The following is a 20,677-nucleotide window of genomic DNA, read 5'->3' as shown; positions in this document are numbered from 1 at the left end:
GATGGTGTGTCCCTGTGTCATTTGTGGGGCTGGGAGCGGGAGGGTCCCGCCGGCTGCAGCTCTTTCGCAGTCCGATCTGTGGGGAGGGTTTCCTGGTCTCTCTGCTGTTAGTGGCCTGCTGGGTGTTGGAAAGAGGGCTTGTGAGGCACGGAAAGAGGTGATTTGGGGGTCCTTGGACCAGCAGCTAAGACTGCCCAAGTTTTGAAAGCCAGAGGGGTTTTTTTTTTTTTGGAATTTTTATTTTATACACATAAGCACATCAACAGAACACATAAACACATTAATAACTTAAAAACAACATAGGAACAATAAGTTCCGTCGTATATCATACAGCAGTTCCGAATCGGTTTCTTTGCAGTTAGTGTTTTCCTTTCTATACATTTCTATCTTGCGTTCATAATCTCCTTGTTCGTTATCCATTTTTATATACATTTCTTTGTTTATTTATACTTAGCTACTTAGCACCCAGCACAGCTCTCTCCAATGAAGTGAAATTTAATGTGGATAAAAGCAAGGTTTTACACAGGCAGGGCCTGGCTCACAACCAGGAACTGTGAGTGGGGGGGCCTTGGAGTCCCAGTGGACGATCCCTTAAACGCCAGCCAGCCATCTGCGGCTCAGAGGCACAGTCAAGATATCTGCGGGACCCTCTCCTGCCACATACCTCCCAACGACCCATAAGATCTCACAGGCTGGGCCTCCTTCGGGTACCGTCGACCGGGCAATGCCGGTTGGCGACTACTTGGGGGAGGTCTTTCTCTGTAGCTGGCCCGGTCCTGTGTCCATGATCTACCCGCAGAGATCCGGACCCTTCCCACTCTCCCGGCCTTCTGGAAAGCCATTAAAACCTGGCTGTTCCGGCAGGCCTGGGGCTGTTGACCCCAAAATACGGTCCAGCCCCATTAAGAACGGAGTGCATGGTGGTGTTTTTAAATCTTATCTTTTCTTTCTCTCTATTATTCATTCATTCATTCATTCATTCATTCATTCATTCTGTACTGTAAGCCGCCCGGAGTCCTACAGGATTGGGCGGCATATAAATGTTATTAAACTTGCAAACAAACTTGCAAATCTGGAGGATTAGCACTGCTTCCTTAAGGCCCAGTAAGGCCTGGAATCCTGCATCCATTTTTTGGCCCCCACATCACAAAAAAAAAAAAAAAAAAAGAAGAGCCCGAGGCTTTGGGAAAACGGCAGAGAGGAGCAACCGAAGACGACCGAAGCCCTGGAGACGGAAACAGAGGCTGGAGGAACGGAGGACGGCGTCTCTGGGGAAAAGAAGGACTGGGGGGGAGGGACACACGGCAAAAGCCTTCCAGTGTCTGAGGGGCTGCCACGAAGGGGAGGGGGGGTCCGCCCATTCCCCAAAGCCCCCGAAGGCAAGAAAAAGCCACGGGGGGGGGGAAGAAGGGGGGGACTGACCAGGGAGAGAGAGAAGCAACCTAGAACTGAGGAGAAACTATATGAGATATACATACATACATACATACATACATATATATATATATACACACATACATACACACACACACACATACATACATACATATAAAGTCACAACCCCTGGGATGCCCAAATATGGGAGGAAGTTCACAGTTCCATTCTCTGTCCATCGGCTCGTCACAAGAGACCATCCAGACAGAAACCCAATATTTTTACTGTTGCCTTTTGTTATATTTGTGTTGTATTTGTGCTGATAAATAAAGGGAGACTAGTATAGATCTATTTCAAGCTATTTAGCTCTCATCAGCTAGCCATACCCTTACTGCCCAGGTTCGAATCCCAGTAAGGGTATGGCTAGCTGATGAGAGCTAAATAGCTTGAAATAGATCTATACTAGTCTCCCTTTATTTATCAGCACAAATACAACACACGCACACACACACACACATACATATATACAACACACACACACACACACACACACACATATATATTAGATTTTTACAACCCCTGGTAAGCCCCAATTATGGGAGGAAGCTAACTGCTTCCATCATCTGTCAATCGGCTCGTCACAAGAGTCCATCACGACAGAAACCCAATATTTTTACTGTTGCCTTTGTTATATTTGTGTTTTTTTTATTTGTGCTGATATATATATATATATATATATATATATATATATATATATATATATATATATATATATATATATATATACATACATACATACATACATACATACATACATACATACATACATACATACATACACAAACATGTGGACAGGGAGGACAGTTAACCAGTGGTGGCCTTGAAGGAGAGGCCGGGCAGGCCTTTCTCTGGGGCGGCGCAGGCTGTCCTGCTTGAGCGGGAGGCTGGACTAGAAGACCTCCAGGGCCCCTTCCGGCTCTATCCTGAGTATAATACCATGACCGTCCATCGGAGGCGCAGGGACAGCCAAGGCCTCTAGGGGCGCAAGCACACACACATGCGGCCACCGCTTCCGCCAGGCCCGCCCTTCCCGGATATGCTCGCGGGTTCCTGCGCGGGGGGGGGGGAAAGGAGGCGCTGGGCGTGCGCGGGAGGGGGCGTGGCCAGGCGGTGGGCGGGGCGTGCGCGCGGGAAGCGAGGCGGGCGTCGTCGTGGGCGCGGCTGGCGGCCATGACGCTGCCGGTCTTCTTCGGGTGCGCCTTCGTGGCCTTCGGGCCGGCGCTGGCGCTCTTCCTGCTGACGGTGGTGGGGGAGCCGCTGCGAGTCATCATCCTGATCGCGGGGTGAGGCCGAGGGACCGGGGGGGGGGCGGGGGAGAGGCGCGGGGGGAGGGGCCTGGGGCAAGGGCCTGACCGAGACTCTCCCCTCCCCCCCCCACCCCCGCAGGGCCTTCTTCTGGCTGGTGTCGCTGCTGCTCTCCTCGCTGGTCTGGTTCGTGGCGGCCAAGGCCAGCGACCCGGCCGACCAGGCGCTCCAGCGGGGGCTGCTGGTCTTCGGCGTCCTCTTCTCCGTGGCGCTGCAGGAGGCCTTCCGCTTCCTCTACTACAAGCTCCTCAGGTGGGCCCGGCGGGGCAGGCGTGGGGGGGGGAGGGAGACCCCCGCGCACGCACGCACGCACGCACGCACGCACGCCAGCACCTGCAAGGCGGCCTCCCTTCCCGGGGGACCAATTGGGCACCTTCGAGCCGGGGGGGGGGGGGTGTTGGGGGGCGGAGTCTCCGGGGGGCCCTCCCCCGCCAGGCCCCGTCTGTGTATGTTTTTTTGTGTGTGTGTGTATGTGTGTCCAAAGAGCCGAGGTGGCGCAGTGGTTAGGGTGCAGCACTGCAGGCCACTTCAGCTGACTGTTATCTGCAGTTCGGTGGTTCAAATCTCACTGGCTCAAGGTTGACTCAGCCTTCCATCCTTCCGAGGTGGGTAAAATGAGGGCCCGGATTGTTGTTGGGGGCGATATGCTGACTCTGTAAACCGCTTAGAGAGGGCTGAAAGCCCTATGAAGGGTATATAAGTCTAACTGCTATTGCTACTGCTATTTATATCTCTATCTCTACCAATATCTATATCTATCCATCTCTATCTATCTATATCTATCTATCTATCTATCTATCTATCTATCTATCTATCTATCTATCTATCTATCTTCCATCTATCTATCTATCTTCCATCTATCTACTATCATCTATCTATCAGCTATCTATCTATCTATCTATCTTCTATCATCTATCTATCATCCATCCATCCATCCATCCATCCATCTATCTATCATCTAATCTATATCCGAGGTGGCGCAGTGGTTAGGGTGCAGTACTGCAGGCCACTTCAGCTCACTTATCTGCAGTTCAGCGGTTCAAATCCCACCTGCTCAAGGTTGACTCAGCCTTCCATCCTTCCGAGGTGGGTGAAATGAGGACCCAGACTGTGGGGGCAATATGCTGACTCTGTAAACCGCTTAGAGAAGCCCTATGAAACGGTATATAAGTCTAACCTCTATTGCTATTGTCTGTGTGTCGGGAGGGAGCTGCCCACCGCTGCCTTTGTCCCGCCCTGTAGGCAGGCAGGGCGGGCATCCCGGAGCCTCCCCCGGAGGTTTGGTGGGAGCCGGCGCGTCCCCGGGAGGAGGGGCTGCTCGTGGCGGCCGGCCTTCCGAGTGACGCCCCTTCCCCTCCGCTCAGAGCCGGCCCCTCGACTAGGCTGTTTGGATGTTTATTATACTTGTATGCCGCCCTATTCCCGAGGGACTCAGGGCGGGTAACAAACAAGTGGGGAAGGGGGAAATACAAAAAACAAACAAGACAGAAACAAGATACACAAAACAGATTAAAAACAACACCAGTCACAGCAATTCAAGTGGGGCTGGGAACTCATCAGCCCCAGGCCTGTCGGAATAGCCAGGTCTTGACAGCTTTGCGGAAAGCTAGAAGGGTGGTGAGGGTCCGAATCTCCATGGGGAGATCGTTCCAGAGGGCCGGAGCAGCCACAGAGAAGGCCGTCCCCCGAATACAGTCGACATTGGCTAGCTGATGGTATTCGGAGGAGGCCTAATCTGTGGGCTGAAGCCTGTGCCGTCATGCTCTGGCCTCGGGAGTCCCCTGTTCCCTGCCCTTCTTCAGGCGGCTACCCTCCGGGCTGTCCCCCAGCAGTGCCTCCCCGAGTGGGCTTTTTTCCTTTCCTCCCGGGCGCTTTTTCAAAAATCCTTCCTAAAGTTCAACAACCAGAACTTGGGGGGGTTGATGCAGCCCAAGTTTTCATTAGGTTTTCTCTGCAGTCCCTTGTCGGCTCCTCTTCCGCTTCTGATCACTTTTCCCACCCGTGGTTCTCCAGCCTCCCACCCTTCCTGCCCCCAGAACCCCTGGGCAGGAAGCAGGAAGAGTAAAGAAACTAATGCTCATGCCGCCTTCTGTGCCCAGGGCTCAGGGTTGTGCGAGCCCTTCATCAGGAAGGGGCTCTGACACACACACCAAAGCTTCAACGTGGCCTGTCACAGAAGCTCCCTGATTCCTGTGGGCCGTGCTCACCTTCCATCAGGTGTTCTGCTTTGCGCCGTGCAAGGCCGCCCTGAATTTGGACCATGTGATGAAGCAGAGGCCTGGCAGAGAGGCTCTGCCCCCTCCTCATTACCTCTCCCTGCTTGCCCTGGCTTCCAAGCCTCGGACCCGCCCCTTCCTCTTCTGCTTGGCTGTTCACTTCGCTTCTGCGGCTTTGACATTTCCAGCTATTAGACAATTCGTGCACCCATTTCCCACTCTTCTTACATTTAACTGTTAGTCAGAAATTCTCCATTTACCTAAATGGTTTCTTAATTTTCCCTGATCTCCTCCCCCCTACCCCCCTCATTGGATATGGATTATTACTGGACCTGACTGCAGTTGGGACTGGCAGCTTCAGTTCTAAGCAGCCTCATAAAAGTCACCACCGTTGTGGCTTATTCCATTAGGCAAATCATCCGCAAATCATCCCACCCGAGTGGGGAGTCATCTGACGGATTTGCAACTTCCCACTGGCTTCCCCATGTACTTCAGTTTGTCAGAAGCTGGCTGTGGATATTGCAGATGGGCATCGTGTGCCCGTGGGATGCTGTGTCCGTTGAAAATGCACCCCAGTTGCCGAGTGCCCAAATTTGATTTGATTTGATTTAATAAATTTATAAGCCACCCAATCCCGAAGGACTCTGGGCGGCTTACAACAAATAAAAATTTAAAAAGTGAAGAGTTAAAAACAACATGCACCCAGTCTAATCGGGGCTGGATCTCAATCAAATCTTAATCGCATAACTGTGGGGATCCTGCGGTGGCGGAACTTGGAGACTCGTTGTAAATCTCCAATCATAACTTTGAACAGTCACTAAACAAATCGTTGGTAAAGTGAGATTGTTGCCTGGATTGTATTTTCAGTATCTTGTTTTAGAGATATTCCCAAGATGCTTTGCTCCGTGAGGATCCTGCGTGTGGAATCACACCTGCACCACTTTCTCTTAAAGTGGAATCAAGTCTCTGGGTATGTCTAGGCTCCAGTTTTTTCCTGTCATGGTTTTCACCCACTGGTTGCTGCTTAATGTCTCTACGACACCACCTCAACCGGTCCTCGTCTTTGATTAGGGTCAGGTCCAGGAGAAGCTTATTCCTTCTTCATTCTTCCAGGAAATGGAATAACCCCTAGAAGAGAATATTTGTCTCTTGGTTGGACCATGGAGTCTTTGGTGCTCTCTCAGCTTGGCTGTTTCCTTGCAGATATTTCATTACTCAACTAGGTAATATCAGTGCTAGAAGGGAGCGGGGGTTGTGCTCTGTTTAATGACAGTGGCTGCCCTGTCATTCGATGTTTTGTTGGTAGTTCCTTGATTAGGGTTTTGTTTATTGTTTGATTGTCTGTGTTGATAGTTCCTTGATTGGGGCATGGTTTACCACTCAGTTGTTGATCTGGTATTAATCCCGGTGTTAATCTTTGCTTACCTGGGTGAGGAGGTGTTTTTGGTCTTTGTGTTTCCTTTTTGATTATTTCTTTTGAAGGTATGTAAATGTTTTCTTCTATATGTGCCTATTGATGTCTGCCCTTGAAGAGTGTTCGAAGACTTCAGTTAGTCCAGAATGCAGCCGTGCGAGCGATTGTGGGTGCACCCAGGTACACCCACGTCACACCTATCCTCCGCGAGCTGCACTGGCTACCCATTAGTCTCCGGACCCGCTTCAAGGTGCTGGTCATTACCTGTAAAGCCCTACATGGCATCGGACCTGGGTACCTGAGAGACCGCCTCCTGCCGATTACATCCCTTAGACCGATTAGATCTCACAGGTTGGGTCTCCTCCGGATTCCATTTGCCAGCCAATGTCGGCTGGCGACTCCCCGGGGGAGAGCCTTCTCTGTTGCAGCTCCACCCTCTGGAATGACCTCCCCGTGGAGATCCGGACCCTTACTACCCTCCCGGCCTTCCGCAAAGCCACCAAGTCCTGGCTGCTCCAGCAGGCCGATGGGCTTGTGAAACATCCAGCCCCACGGAATCTGTGAATGTTGCGTTTTTTAAAGTGTTGTTTTTGTCTATTTATCCCCCTTCCCTTGTCTGTTGTGAGCCGCCCGGAGTCCTTTGGGAGTGGGCGGCATACAAGACAAATAAACTAAACTAAACTGATTTGTCAGAGTGCCAGGCTTCCGGGAATTCTTTAGCATTTTTGGATTTAACTTGATCTAGGAGGGTCTCTCTTTCCCTGAAACTGTGGTGAAGTCTGTCCATATGTTTCCATCCTGCTTTCTGACTGCTGGTTGGTGTTCGTGGATGTCAGGCTTATCCTGCATAATGGCTGTCGCAGTCCTTGCACTGTATGGCTCCCGTTTTCCCCCCCTCTGGGGCTGCTGGGTCTTTTGCTTTACTTCGGACGATCTGAAGGGGATTTCTTGGTTTGTGAGCTACGTTGATCCCATGAGAGGCTGTGATAGTCTGTTGGTGGTTTCTGAGGCGATTTGACGTATGGCTGCGTAGTCCTTTTTACGGCTTTTGCTGGTCGTGCTAAATTGGGTTGAGTGGACGGGGGCTTTCTGGTAAAGTTGCGTGGGTCTCCATTGTGTTGGGAGCAGAGGTGGGTTCCTACCAGTTCGCACCTATTCGGTAGAACCAGTTCGTCAAATCTACCAAACTGGTTAGAAGAGGTTCCACCAGTGGACCCGGAAAGCAGGCCACACCTACAGAAGAGGTTCCAAAAATTTTTGAAACCCACCACTGACTTGCATGCTTCAATGCCAGAGTTTCTGAGCCAACATGACTGGAGGAGGAATTCTGGGAATCGAAGTCCACAAGTCTTAAAGCTGTCAAGTTTGAACATCCCTGGGTTTTTTTTTCTTTAGGGTTAGGGGTGCAAGGATCTTGTAACTTGACAGCTTTAAAACTTGCATGCTTCAATGCCAGAGTTTCTGAATAGCTACTTGGACCGACCTAAGTACTAATTCATAATTTCATATCCGGTCACATGGGCGGCAAGCCACTCCCATCCGGTCACATGAGTGGCAAGCCACTCCCACAAAGGAGGCCATGCCCACAGAGTAGGTTCCAACAATTTTTGAAACCCACCACTGGTTGGGAGATGTTGAGTAGATGCTCTGGTTCCTTTCCCTGAGGTTCGGGGCAGCTGCAGTGTGTTTGGGTGGGAGGTTGGGTTGCTTACTTTGGTCATGGAGGACAGGAGTTCTCAATATACAAGAGTTCAATTAATGACCGTTTACAGTTACAACAGCACTAAAAAGTGATTCGTGACCATTTTTCACGCTTACGACTGTTGCAGCATCCCCATGGTCAATTGGGTCAAAATGTGGATGTTTGGCAACTGGTTCATATTTAGCAATAGCAGTTAGACATATATACCGCTTCATAGGGCTTTCAGCCCTCTCTAAGCAGTTTACAGAGTCAGCATATTGCCCCCACAGTCTGGGTCCTCATTTCACCCACCTCGGAAGGATGGAAGGCTGAGTCAACCTTGAGCCGGTGAGATTAGAACCGCTGAACTGCAGATCACAGTCAGCTGAAGTGTGCGAAGTACCCGGGGTTCGCCTCATGAGGCCAATGTTGAGAAAAGAGACAGACACGAGCTTTCTCGGGATGAGGCGACCCAGAATGGAGCCTGGTAGCCCCTTTTATTGAGATAGGACAAAGGCAGGAGGAGCAATCAGCATGTGATTTAAGACAGCCTGTCAAACTACAATTGCTAATCTACTGCTCAGGGAAGTTCTGTCTATATATGGTCATATCCTGGTCAGGATGTTTTATCTTTTGGGACTTGTTTTTTCCTGTGTGGTTCAGCGTGGCTGCGCATGTCCTGTTATGCACTGGGCCATGGGTGACCGCCACACCTACACAAAGAGTTATGTGACAACAGAAGTGGCCTGCAGTGCTGCACCCTAACCACTGCGCCACCTCTGCTCCTATTTATATTTATGACGGTTGCAGTATCACAAGGTCACATGATCGCCTGTTGCAACCTTCTGACAAGCAAAGTCATTGGGGAACCCAGATTCACTTAACAACCATCTTACTAACTTAACAACTGCAGTGATTCGCAACATCTTTAGCAGGAAAGGTTGTAAAATGGGGCAAAATCCACTTAAGAACAGCCTGGCTTAGCACCAGAATTTTTTTTTGTCATAAATCAAGGGCCACCTGTGCCTAGCTAGGGTGGCTCATCTGCTGATGGGGAGATCCAGGAAGGCCCCTGTTCTGTTTTCTGCTGTTCCTTCGAAGTTGTTGCTGGTTGTTTTATGAATCTTTTCTTCGTTCTCCATTAGGACAATGCGCAGCCAGATCAGGCGGCCTCATAACTGTGGGGGTGGGGGCACAGTACAACGCCTGGACACACTTTCCAAGGCTGCCTTCACTTCAAAGGGTTGTTAAACAACATAAATGGAGGACTCCCTGCAATCTATGCCCCTTTTGTACCCGGGTATTTGACCTGGCAGGCGACTTGTCTCTCGCCTGGTCTTTCGGGCCTTCCAATTTCCCTGTGGCTGATTTCACACACTGTGTTGCTGTTCCTCTTTCCATTCTCTCTTCTTAGCCTTTTCTAGAAACCGACTGGCTTGTGCAATTCAGCTGCACCCTTCCCAGACCCACCTCCTTTTTATTTACTTATGTAAAAAAAATAAAACCCTTGACATTGTTTGACCTCATTTATTTAACTAAACTAGAATTCACAGATGAAAGGAAACGGAAATTCTTTATACAGATTAGTAGAGTTGGAAGGGACCTCATAGGGTCATCTAGTCCAACACCCCGCCCAAGCAGGAGACCTTAACACAGTTTTTGACAGATGGCTGTCCAGTCGCTTTTGAAAGCCTCCAGTGATGAAGCTCCCACAACTTCGAAAGACAACTGGTTGAATGTCCTCATGGTCAAAATATTCCTCCTTATTTCTCGGGTTTAATTTCTCCTTGTTCAGTTTCCATCCATTATTCCTTGTCTGGCCTTCAGGTGCTTCGGAAAATAGGATGACCCTCTCCTCTCTGGCAGCCCCCTCAAATATTGGAAGGCTGCTATCCTGTCTCCCCTGGTCCTTCTTTTCATTCAACTAGACATACCCAGTTCCTGCAAACCGTTCATCGTATGTTTGAGCCTCCAGTCCCCTAATCCTCTTTCTTGCTCTTCTCTGCAGTCTTCTTAGAGTCTCACCATCTTTTTTATAGTGTGGTGACCAAAACTAGATGCAGTATTCTAGGTGTGGCCAAGGCTTTGTAGAGTGATATTAGTACCGCTTTTGATCTTGATTCTATCCCTCTGTTAATGCAATTCAGGATTGTGTTGGCTTTTTTGTTGGCTTTTTTGACTGGCGCCGCACACGGCTGGCTCATATTTAGTTGGTTGTCCATTAAGATTCCAAGATCCCTCTCATAGTCACTGCTATTAAGCCTGGTTTCTCCCAGTCTATCTGGGTCCTTTTGGTTTTTCTTGCCTAAGTGTAATATCTTAAACTTTTTTCTACGTTGAATTTAATTTTGTTAGAAAGGGCCCAGTGTTCAAGTCTGTCAAGATCCAGGGAAGGAAGGGGGAAAGGAAGGAGAGAAGGAGAAAAAAAAGGAGGGAAGGAAGGAAGGAGGGAAGGAAGGAGAGAAGGAGGGAAGGGGAAGGAGGGAGGGAAGGAAGGAAGGGGAGTAGGAGAGAAGAAACGAGGGAAGAAAAGAGGGAGGGAGGGAAGAAGAAGTAGGACCGTTGTAAGATAAGATGGATCTATGTTAAAAAAGCAATCTTCAAGTATATTGTCAACAGTAGGGAAAAATTGTTATAAATACATATTATTAATAACAGTTATGAGGTCATATAATTGTGAATGTATATATGAAATTGATAAAAATAAAATAATAGGAAAAAAAATTGATTGAGAAAAAGGAAAAAAAAAAAAGATCCAGATGGATCTTGAGCCTATCATCTAGATCAGTGTTTTTCAACCTTGGCAACTTGAAGATGTCCGGACTTCAGCGAATGCTGGCTGGGGAATTCTGGGAGTTGAAGTCCAGACATCTTCAAGTTGCCAAGGTTGAGAAACACTGATCTAGAGTGTTAGCTATTCTGCCAGCTTAGTATCATCTGAAAATTTGAGGAGTTCCTCTTCTATTCCCTCATCAAAGTTGTTTAGGAAGATATTGAAGAGTACTGGGCCTAAGACGGAACCTTGTGGTACCCCACTGCTTACTTCCCTCCATGTAGACATAGTACCATTAAGGACTACTCACTGAGTTCAATTTGTCAGCCACTTACAAATCCATTTGATGGTGATGCTGTCTTATCCCACTTTTCTAGCTTACCAAGAAGTAGGTTATGGTCTATTTCCGGGATGGCGAACCTGTGGCACGCAGAGTCATTTCTCAGGGCACGCGAGGCATTGCCCTGTCAGCTGGCCAGCATGCATGCATGCGCTGGCCAGCTGGGTTCAGCCTTTTTTAAAGCCATTTTTTGCCCTCCCCGGGCTCCAGGTGCTTTATAGGAGCCTGGGGAGGGCGAAAACAGCCTCCCCCTACCCCCTCCGGAGGCTTCAGGAGCTTCCCTCAAGCCTCCTTAGCCCAAAAAACTGGCCCTATGGGCAAACAGGAAGTTCGGAAACGGATTTCCGGTTTGCTCGTAGGATCAGTTTAAGCCCTCCGGAGGACTAAAAATCACCCTACGAGCAAACCGGAAGTTTGAAGCCTCCTGAATATAGCAATAGCAGTAGACTTATATACCGCTTCATAGGGCTTTCAGCCCTCTCTAAGCGGTTTACAGAGAGTCAGCATATTGCCCCCAACAATCTGGGTCCTCATTTTACCCACCTCGGAAGGATGGAAGGCTGAGTCAACCCTGAGCCGGTGAGATTTGAACCGCTGAACTGCTGATCTAGCAGTCAGCTGAAGTAGCCTGCAGTGCTGCATTTAACCACTGCGCCACCTTGGCTCTTAAAGGGTCCCTGAAGGGTCCCTTGGCTCTGAAGGGTCCCTGAAGCCTCCGGAGGGCCTCTGGGGGGACGGGGGAGGCTGTTTTCGCCCTCTTCAGGCTCCTATAAAGCCTCTGGAGCCTGGGGAGGGCGAAAAAAGCATGGAAAAATGTGGGGGGGAGCGCCTCTTGCGTGCATGCTCACTGGGGGGGTCATGTGTTGCATTATGGGTGCGGCATGCATGCGCATGACCCCCCCTGCGCTCTCCCCCCCCCTTTATGGCACGCAAGTCAAAAAAGATTCACCATCGCTGGTCTACTTGGTTGAATTCCTTGCTGTAGTCAAACTATATCAGTGTTTCTCAACCTTGGCAACTTGAAGATGTCCGGACTTCAACTCCCAGAATTCCCCAGCTGGCTGGGGAATTCTGGGAGTTGAAGTCCGGACATCTTCAAGTTGCCAAGGTTGAGAAACACTGAACTATATTATGTCCTCAGCATTTCACTGGTCTGCTAATTCAGTCACTACGTTGAAGAATGAAATAAGATTGGTTTGGCATGATCTGTTTTTAACAAACCCCTGCTGGCTACCAGTTTATTACTTTACTCCTTTCTAGATGTTGGCAGATCTATTTTTATTTTTTCCAGTATCTTCCTGGGTATTGATGATAGGCTGTTAGGACACTTAGGAGCATCTTGTGTGTCTGCACGCGCGCACGCACGCACACACACACACACACACACACACGACAACTTTGAAGCTTGGCCCCACCTCGCCTCTCCCAGAGACAGAGAGGCCACAGACTGGGCCCTTCTGGGGCTGGCCAGGGGCCCACAGCCAGGAAGGCTCCTTCTGGGCCAGCCTTTCAGATCCCTGGGAGACAGTGGAGGTCCAAGCCTGCAGGGGGCGCCAGCTGCAGCCTAGGTGATCCAGAACTCAGCCTGTGCTTCTCCTTCCCTCCCCCAGGAAGGCGATGGAAGGGCTCCTTGCCCTCAGTGAAGATGGCTGCTCCCCCATCTCCATCCAACAGATGGCCTATGGTGCGTTTCCCGAGGGACGGCTCAGGGGTGCCTGGGCAAAGGAACCTTCTGGGGACTCGGGGACCCCTGCAGAGAAAGCGGGGATGGGAATTCCTGGGGTGCTGGGAGGGGAGCTTGAAGGGGGGGGGGCCTGCTGGTGAGCACATCCCTCGGACCCAGGAGGAAGTCCCGTCCCATGGCCAGAGTGGACAGGGTGGTGGAGGGGATGTGGCCAAAGGCCCCGTGGGATTGGGGGAGAGGTCAGCCCTCCTGGGCCCTGCTCAGGCCAACGCCTTCTGTGCCCACAGTGGCCGGCCTGGGGTTCGGACTCATGAGCGGCGCCTTTGCGATGATCAACCTGCTGGCGGATTCCCTGGGACCTGGCATCGTGGGCATCCACGGAGACTCCCAGCTCTACTTCCTGACTTCAGGTACAGCTGTCCCTGCTTGGGGGGGGAGGGGGTGCCTTCTCCAGCCCCCTTCCCCCCCCCCTCACTGTCTCTGTCCCCACAGCCTTCATGACTCTGGTGTTGATCCTGCTGCACACCTTTTGGGGCATCGTCTTCTTCCACGGCTGTGAGACGCGGCGCTGGGGGGAGGTGGCAGCTGTGGTGCTCTGCCATCTCACCGTCTCTGCCCTTGTGAGTAGCACCCCTAAAAGTGGCTGTGTCGGGGGGGGAGGGTGTTTGAGAGAGAGAGAGAACGGGGGCTAGTAGGCTGCAGTGAATATGCCCCCCAGCTGGCACCTTCCAGGCCTGTCTCTGCTCTAGCTGCCCCAATGAATGGACCCATGTCCCCTATGGCCAGGGAGGGTCTTAGTCCTCAGGGCATTTTATATTCTGACAGCTGAGATGCTGCCTCCCAAGTGCCCCCTGGGGATCCAGGGCCCCAGGCAGCCCCCGGCAAGCGGCTTACAGGCCACGGGGAAGGGCTGTAGGCAGCTTCGCCTCCTGTGTGCAGCTGTGGTGCCCCTTGACTGGGCCGCTCTCCGGCCTCCGGGGAAGGCAAAGGGCTTCTTGTTTCGTTTCCGGGACTCCCCCTCCGGCAGGGAGATGGGGGTGGGAGGCCTCCCGGTCAGAGGCTAGGTGGGAGGGTGTGAAGTATCCGTGGTTCGCTCATGAGGCCAATGTTGAGAAAAGACACGGACACGAGCTTTCTCGGGATGAGGCGACCCAGAATGGGGTCTGGTAGCCCCTTTTATTGAGATAGGACAAAGGCAGGAGGAGCAATCAGCATGTGATTTAAGACAGCCTGTCAAACTACAATTGCTAATCTACTGCTCAGGGAAGTTCTGTCTATATATGGTCAAATCCTGGTCAGGATGTTTTATCTTTTGGGACTGGTTTTTTCCTGTGTGGTTCAGCATGGCTGCGCATGCCCTGTTATGCACTGGGCCATGGGTGACCGCCACACCTACACAAAGAGTTATATGACAACAGGAGGGCTGACCGGCCTCTCTTCCTGCTTGCAGACCTTCTGGAACCCCGTCTACCTGGGCAGCCTTTTGCCAGCATACCTGCTCATGGTGGCCATGGCGGTCTGGGCTTATCATCTCTCCGGAGGCTCCAGAAAGAACCTGCAGCATTTTCTCCTCTGTGAGTGTCATCCCAGCTCCTGCCCTCTGCTCCCTCTCCCCCACTGGGCCGTGGGCCCCCCCGCCCCTCCAGCCAGCCGGCTCGGCTCCCTCCAAACACTGCACTCCCATTTCACAGGCCTTCGGACGGCACCCCAGGCGGGATCCTGAGCCTTCCAGCCACATTGCCAGGAAGCTGAGGCCCCCAGGCTCTCCAGAGGGCACCGGGTGATTGTGCCCTTGGAAGACGGGGGCGGAAGAAGAGACTGCGGCTGTGGGGACGGCTTCCCTCAAGCAGCCCCAGGAAATCTGTCTGCCCAGTGCTGCCGCTGCATCTCCCCTCTGGCTCCTGAGACTTGTTGGGGAGGGAGGGAGGGGGAAAGGGGGCTTGGCTGAGCAGCCAGGTGATCTGTATGGGGCAGAGAAAGGGCCTTTGATCTGCTGCTCTGGGGGGGGGGGGCACCCAGTCTTGCATTGCTTGAAAGCCGGGAGCAGAAGCTGGAGAGAGAGCTCTGTGACTTCCCTTCTGAAGTAGCACCAATAAAGAGACTGGCTGAAAGCTTGTGTTTGTTGATGGGGGGGAGGGCAGGGCCCTGCTTGGTTAGCTGCTGTGGCCATAACTCTGCAAAAGGGCCACCTGCCACCATCATGGTGAGCCGGGCAGGTGGCAGCTTCTGAGAGGGCAGCCATGGAGTCAACCTCACGGGGAGCCTCGTGGGGTGACAACAGTAGTGGTCGCAGAAACGCTTGTGGAAGGGGAGCCATGGCTTGATGGAAGCCAATCCTATGGGGTTGGTTGCAGGTTCAGTGTATTAGTGAATTCTGCCACCCTCTTGCTCTGCCCCCCCTCCCCGTCCTCCCCCATCATTGGCTTCCTTGAAGCAAAGACCTCCTGGCTGGCACTGGATGCTTTGCAAGGCAGGCACAAACACTTTAAGTCAGCTCAGTCCCACCCACCCCTCTCTCTGGCATGGAGAAACAGATGCCCCCCCCCTCCTCCCTGAAAAGGCAGGTGGTCCTGGACTTAATTGGAGCCAGGGGTTTTTGACTGCTAAGCAAGGTTAGTTAAGTGACTGGTGCCCAATTGCGCGACCTTTTTGCCACAATGATTATAAGGAAATCACTGCAGTTGTTACGTGGCTGTTAAAAGCTAATCTGGCTTCTCTGTTGACTTTGCTTGGCAGGGAAGGTCACCGGCGGCAATTACGGGCTGACGCAACCTTCCTGCCATAGGTGCTGGTTGCCAAGTGCCGAATTTTGATTTTGGGACCGTGGGCATGCGAGTCACTTATTTCAGTGGCCTTGTAACTTCAGGCACCTTGCTAAATGAATAGCAATAGCCATGGCCCCTTAGAGCAGCGGTTCCCAAACTTGGCAACTTTTAAGACCTGTGGACTTCAACTCCCAGAATTCTCCAGCCAGCTCTGCTGGCTGGAGAATTCTGGGAGTTGAAATCCACAAGTCTTAAAAGTTGCCAAGTTTGGGAACCACTGCCTTAGACTGATATGCCGCTTCACGCTGCTTTCCACCCCTCTAAGCAGTTTGCAGAGTCAACCTCTTGCCCCCAACAACCTGGCTCCCCATTTGAACCCACCTCGGAAAGACGAAAGGCTGAGTCAACCTTGAGCCTGGTGGGATTCGAACCGCCAAATTGCAAACAAAGCAGCCAGCAGAAGTAGCCTGCAGTACCGCTCCGTGACCACTGCGCCACTAGGGCAGTGAATGGCTGTAAGCCGAGGATTACGTTAAAAGACTTTTTAAGTTTCTGCCACTTCCCTTTTATAATCTTCAAGCCACCTTGTGGCAGTCAGTTCCACGGGAGAATTACGCGGCATCTGCTGAAGCCCTTCTTTTCTTGCAGAAGATGCCCTGGGAGCATTACGAGTTCATGCATCTTTCTAATCTCCCCCCCCCAAGCCCCCCCCCCTCCGTACATCTCTCTCTGCTAGTTTTTGCTGTTTTTTTTAAATTGGCCTGTTTTGGTGGCACTTTTACTGGGAGCTTGGAGGGAAGGGGCAGGTCATCCTTTGCCTGCAGTTGCTTCAGACCCTTCCCTCCACCCACCCGCAGACCAGGAAGGGGCCTTGGGTAGCCTCGGCTTCTGCCGATGGAGGAATCCCCTGTAAAATGGAGGGGAGGGGTGAGGAAGCCCCCATTCCCCAGGCCGATTCCTCGCCCTTCCTGCTCTACTGTTTTCCTGGGCCACTTGTGCCAATGCCAATTGTGTTCTGCCCAGCACATCTGTTTTGCAAGGGGCTGCATCCCAACAGCTGCGCTTTGTTTAAAGGCCGCGGGGGGGGGGGAGTGGCTGGGGGGGGGAAGTAGCACATTCCCGAAATAAACCTTTTTTTTTTTAGAATCTGCGGTTTCATTTGGGTTTTGTGTGAAGAAGGTTGAGAGTCTGCAGGTTTTCAGGCCGTTGCCATCCCGGTGGCAGCTTGCGAAGAACACTTCCAGTCGGCCGGCGGCCGAGGGGCAAGGCTGCCGTGTTTGTGCAGGCCATAAAGAAGCCATTAATCAGACCAGTCCAGCTTTTGGCCAATGAGGTTTCCCAACAAGAAGGGTGTGGGGAGAGGGGGAGAGAGTGACAGGACCCAGCCTTAAATCTTCCCTGCCTTTCTCTGGCTCCAGCCCTCCAGGTAGCCGCTGGGCAAGGCTTGTGCCTGGCAGCCCGTCTGAAGGTAAGTCACAGGTTTCTGGCTGGAAGCAGCATCTCGGGAGCCTGGCGGGCTGAATTTTAGGCAGGCAGCTTGGCTTTCCCAGGAGTCCAGAGGGGATTCTTCTCAGCCCTCTGCAGCCCCTCTCGTCTTCCTCCGGCTGCTCTTCCTCCGGCTGGCCTGAGCACCACCCCGGCTGCTAGCAGAGGGGGGGCTAGGCGCTTGGGGCTTGGAAGAGGCTGGGGCAGGAAGGAGCTCCAAGGGCGAGGGGCGGAACGTGGCCTGGGGGCTGCCAGCTACAGTGCCTGCTCATCAGTGGAGGCCAGAGGGTAGAGGACAGCGGGCTTTGTGGCGTGTGTCCTGCGGAGAGAAAACGGAAAACGGGTGGCATGGGGATCGCGCTCCTTCCCACCCGCCTGGCCTTCCTTGGCGGGGGGGGGGGCTTGCACAGAAGTGGATGAGCACGTGGGCCAAGCAGTAAGCAGGGCTCCGCGTGGCTCTCCCGCCGTGAGGCTCCCTCTCACCTGCTTGCCTGCCTCCGGTGCTTGCGAACGTAGAAGAGGAAGGCGAGCGCTGTGGCCACAAAAAGGGATCCAAAGAGAATAGCCAGAATGTCCCCTGCAGAAAAAGTTCCCCTGATGATGAATTCCCCCATGGGGGACAGAAGGGGGCACGTATCAAGTTGGTCTTTGAAACATTTCCAGACTGCAGACCCAGCCTGTAGGATTAATGTTGGGAATTCACACGCAGCAACCGCCCTCCCCTCCACACCCCCAAGTGGCTGCCTAGTTCAGGCTTCAGGGGCAGACAAGTGGGAGCCCCGTGGAAGGACCTGGACCTTTTCCGGGCACAATTGCTGTCAGTGTCACCATCACACTCGCAGTGGGAAGGGAGAGCTGGCACGGCCAGTTTTGCGAGCAGGTGCCCAGGCACTTACCTGTGTGAAGGGAGATGCCCAGCCGCTTCTCAGCATCTGGAAGCAAAGCAGAAAGAAGAGCCACAGCAGCTCAGAGGTTGGGAAACAAGGGGATCCAAAGCCCCCTGCAAGCCGCCGTTCTTGGGTTGGAGGTGCCCAGAGCCCCCCACCTCCTCCACCCGCTGAGAGTTGGGCAGCAAACGGACTTAATAAATTGCTTGCAAGCGAGAGAGAGAAAGAGAGCTGCCCATAAGGGTAGTAAAAGTGGCTGGGTTTGGGCGGTGCCCAAGAAGTAAACTCTCTCTGTGCCAGCCTGACTCACAGCCCCACAAGAGAAGAGCCAAACGTTCTGGAGCATAAATTGCCGCGGCCCAATTGCAGCCCAGCCTGCAGGGCCTGTGTGGATGGTGGCTTCAGTTCTGCTCTTCGGACGGCTCCCTGCCAGTGAACCCTCAGGCCCCCAGAGGACAACACCTGCACTCTTCTTCCCCAGGAGATGTTTGGACTCCCCAGCCGCTACCTTGCTTGGCTCCCAGCCCAGCTGAAGGTGAGCAGTAGCTGCTCCTTCTGAGCCCCCCCCCCGCCCCGCTCTTCCCTGTGCCCAGTGGGGGCTTCTGATCTGGGACAGGCAGCCCCCTCCCCACCCCCAGCTTCTGAAGCGAAGAAGCAGGCAGGCAGCCTTGTGTGGCCGGGTGAGTACCTTGTCCAGAAGTGGGGTGAGGGCCATCTCTTGGGGCTCCACCTGGCAGAGGAGAGGAGAGACCTCCACCTAGAGGGAGACAGCAGGGGCTCAAAGCGTCTTCCTTTCTCTTCTGCTGCCCCCTCCCCCAGCAGAAGCATCCAGAGCCAGCTGCCTATCAGGAAAAATGTGGGGCTAGGGGCAGCCTCCCATGTTGTAATATAGTTCCTTGTGTAGGTGGGGATCACTCATGGCCCAGTTCATACTAGGGCCTGCAGAGTCACGCTGAATCACACAGGAGAAAACAAACTCCTAGAACGCCGTAACATCCTGATAATGCATAACATACCATTCTGATATGTGTCCTACCATTGACGTCCAGGATTTAACCATATATAGACTGAGCATCCCAGCTTCTCAATACTCTTTAGTCCTCCTGGTGGCCACCAGGGGGCAGGAGCTGTCTCTCAGATGTGTGTGTGTGTGTGTGAGTACCTTGTGCAGAATTGGGGTGAAGGCCATCTCTTGGGGCGCCACCTGGCAGAGGAGAGGAGAGACCTCCACCTAGAGGGAGACAGCAGGGACTCAAAGCGTCTTCCTTTCTCTTCTGCACCCCCCTCCCCCAGCAGAAGCATCCAGGAACTGTCTCTCAGATGCTTGTGTGTGTGGGGTGTGTGTGAATAAGCCAAGGGGTCTCTGGGGGGGGCAGTTGGGGAAGTATCTCCCTAGCCTGTTTCTGCCACTGCCCCAAATGGAGGGAGTAATTTCTTCCTGGCCTCTCCCGGGAGTTGACCTGTGGGTAGAGAGTGACAAGCCCCCAACAAGGCCAGCTGACCCCTTGGGTTTAATTCGCTGGGTTGGGGCAAACGGCACCGCCCCCCCTGCATGAAATGAACCGCCGCGTTAATTCAACGGCCAGGTTAAAGGGAACAGACGGGGAGGAAGACCTGAGCACCGAAGCTCTCGGCACAAAGGAGCCCCGCCCCCACCAGGAGAGGCCCAGGAGAGGCGGGGACTCTGGCACAGTACCTGCTTTAGGCTCTGCCTGGCCCCCTCCCTTCTCCAAGGGCCCGCCACCTGCAAGATAAACGAAGGAAGGTCAGCTGCCCACGCCCATCGCCAGGCCTACCTGCCCCCCTCCTGGCCTTATGGGTGGGTCTCCTCTCACCTGCCCAGGTACGCCCAGGGCAGGTGCCCCGCCTCCTGGAAGTGCCCCGTCTGGGTACCTCAAGAGGGTTGATAGCCATGGGGAAGAAAGGCGGCCTCTAGCCAGGATCTGCTTTTATCACCCCAGCCCCCCTCCCCGCAAAGCGCTTGTGCTGTCCAGGGTCCCCTTCTTATACGCGGGCACCCGCAGGCGGAGCCACCCCGGGAGGCTTCAGCGCCCCATTTCAATCGCTCCATCCAGGGCAAAATGCCCTGGGGGGAGGCGTGGGGGGGGGAGCCAATCTATCTGCACCCCAGCGGGAAAAGGGGGGCCGTGAGTCTCCCGCAGAGTCTTGGGGAAGGGGTATAGGAGGGGTCTTTGCCCAGCCGCCCATCTCGCCAAAAGGCCACTCCGTTTCATCCGAGGTTCCCGTCGGTGGGAAGCAGAGAGGTCGAGTTAAGGCAGCGCCTGTCCCGTGCAGGGCCCGCTTCGGCTGTTCGGGAGAGCCCCGAGGTCCAGAGCGAGGCTGGGAGCCCCAGAGAGGGTCGCTCTGCCAGGCAGAGGAGCCCGTGGCCCCGGCTTCTTTCGCCTGCCAAGGAGGGTCACTGCCTTCTGTTGCCTGGGCGGCCCTGGGATGCCGCTTGGCCGTTCCCGCCCTGGGGAGGAGCCGGGCAAATGCTCCTTCGCTTGGCCGAAGGAGCTCCGGGCTGGGCCTGGTGTCGCGGATCAGGCGCGGGGAGGAGGGAGCGGTTTGTGTGCTTTCTAGGGCTGCGGCAGAGGCCGGGCAAACGCCGAACCTTGAAAAGCACTTAGCAATAGCAATAGCAGACTTATATACCGCTTCATAAGGCTTTCAGCCCTCTCTAAGCGGTTTACAGA

General features: G+C 53.2%; 2 protein-coding genes across 2 annotated transcripts in view; one reads left to right on the top strand and one right to left on the bottom strand.

Moving 5' to 3' along the window:
* The first annotated feature begins 2,565 nt into the window (after positions 1-2,565).
* APH1A (aph-1 homolog A, gamma-secretase subunit) lies at positions 2,566-14,958 on the top strand. The gene is made up of 7 exons (XM_032214251.1): positions 2,566-2,717; positions 2,821-2,991; positions 12,774-12,847; positions 13,135-13,257; positions 13,340-13,467; positions 14,298-14,421; positions 14,539-14,958. Exons 1-7 carry the CDS (start codon positions 2,605-2,607, stop codon positions 14,568-14,570), a joined length of 765 nt encoding a protein of 254 aa, XP_032070142.1. The 5' UTR covers positions 2,566-2,604; the 3' UTR covers positions 14,571-14,958.
* Positions 14,959-16,366: 1,408 nt separating this feature from the next.
* LOC116506330 (carbonic anhydrase 14-like) overlaps positions 16,367-20,677 on the bottom strand; it is a 30,652-nt gene continuing 26,341 nt past the window's right edge. Inside the window, exons 9-14 of the mRNA XM_032214016.1 lie at positions 19,681-19,728; positions 19,147-19,215; positions 18,673-18,741; positions 17,994-18,029; positions 17,581-17,674; positions 16,367-17,416 (exon numbers count right to left, since the gene is read on the bottom strand). Of these exons, the coding sequence (XP_032069907.1) occupies positions 17,353-17,416; positions 17,581-17,674; positions 17,994-18,029; positions 18,673-18,741; positions 19,147-19,215; positions 19,681-19,728 (380 nt within the window). The 3' untranslated portion in view covers positions 16,367-17,352. The remainder of the gene's footprint in view (positions 17,417-17,580; positions 17,675-17,993; positions 18,030-18,672; positions 18,742-19,146; positions 19,216-19,680; positions 19,729-20,677) is intronic.

This window comes from Thamnophis elegans, chromosome 3 (assembly GCF_009769535.1).
Source record: "Thamnophis elegans isolate rThaEle1 chromosome 3, rThaEle1.pri, whole genome shotgun sequence".
NCBI lineage: Eukaryota > Metazoa > Chordata > Lepidosauria > Squamata > Colubridae > Thamnophis > Thamnophis elegans.
Note: the sequence above shows the minus strand (reverse complement) of the source record. Positions and strands in the feature narration are given on the sequence as shown.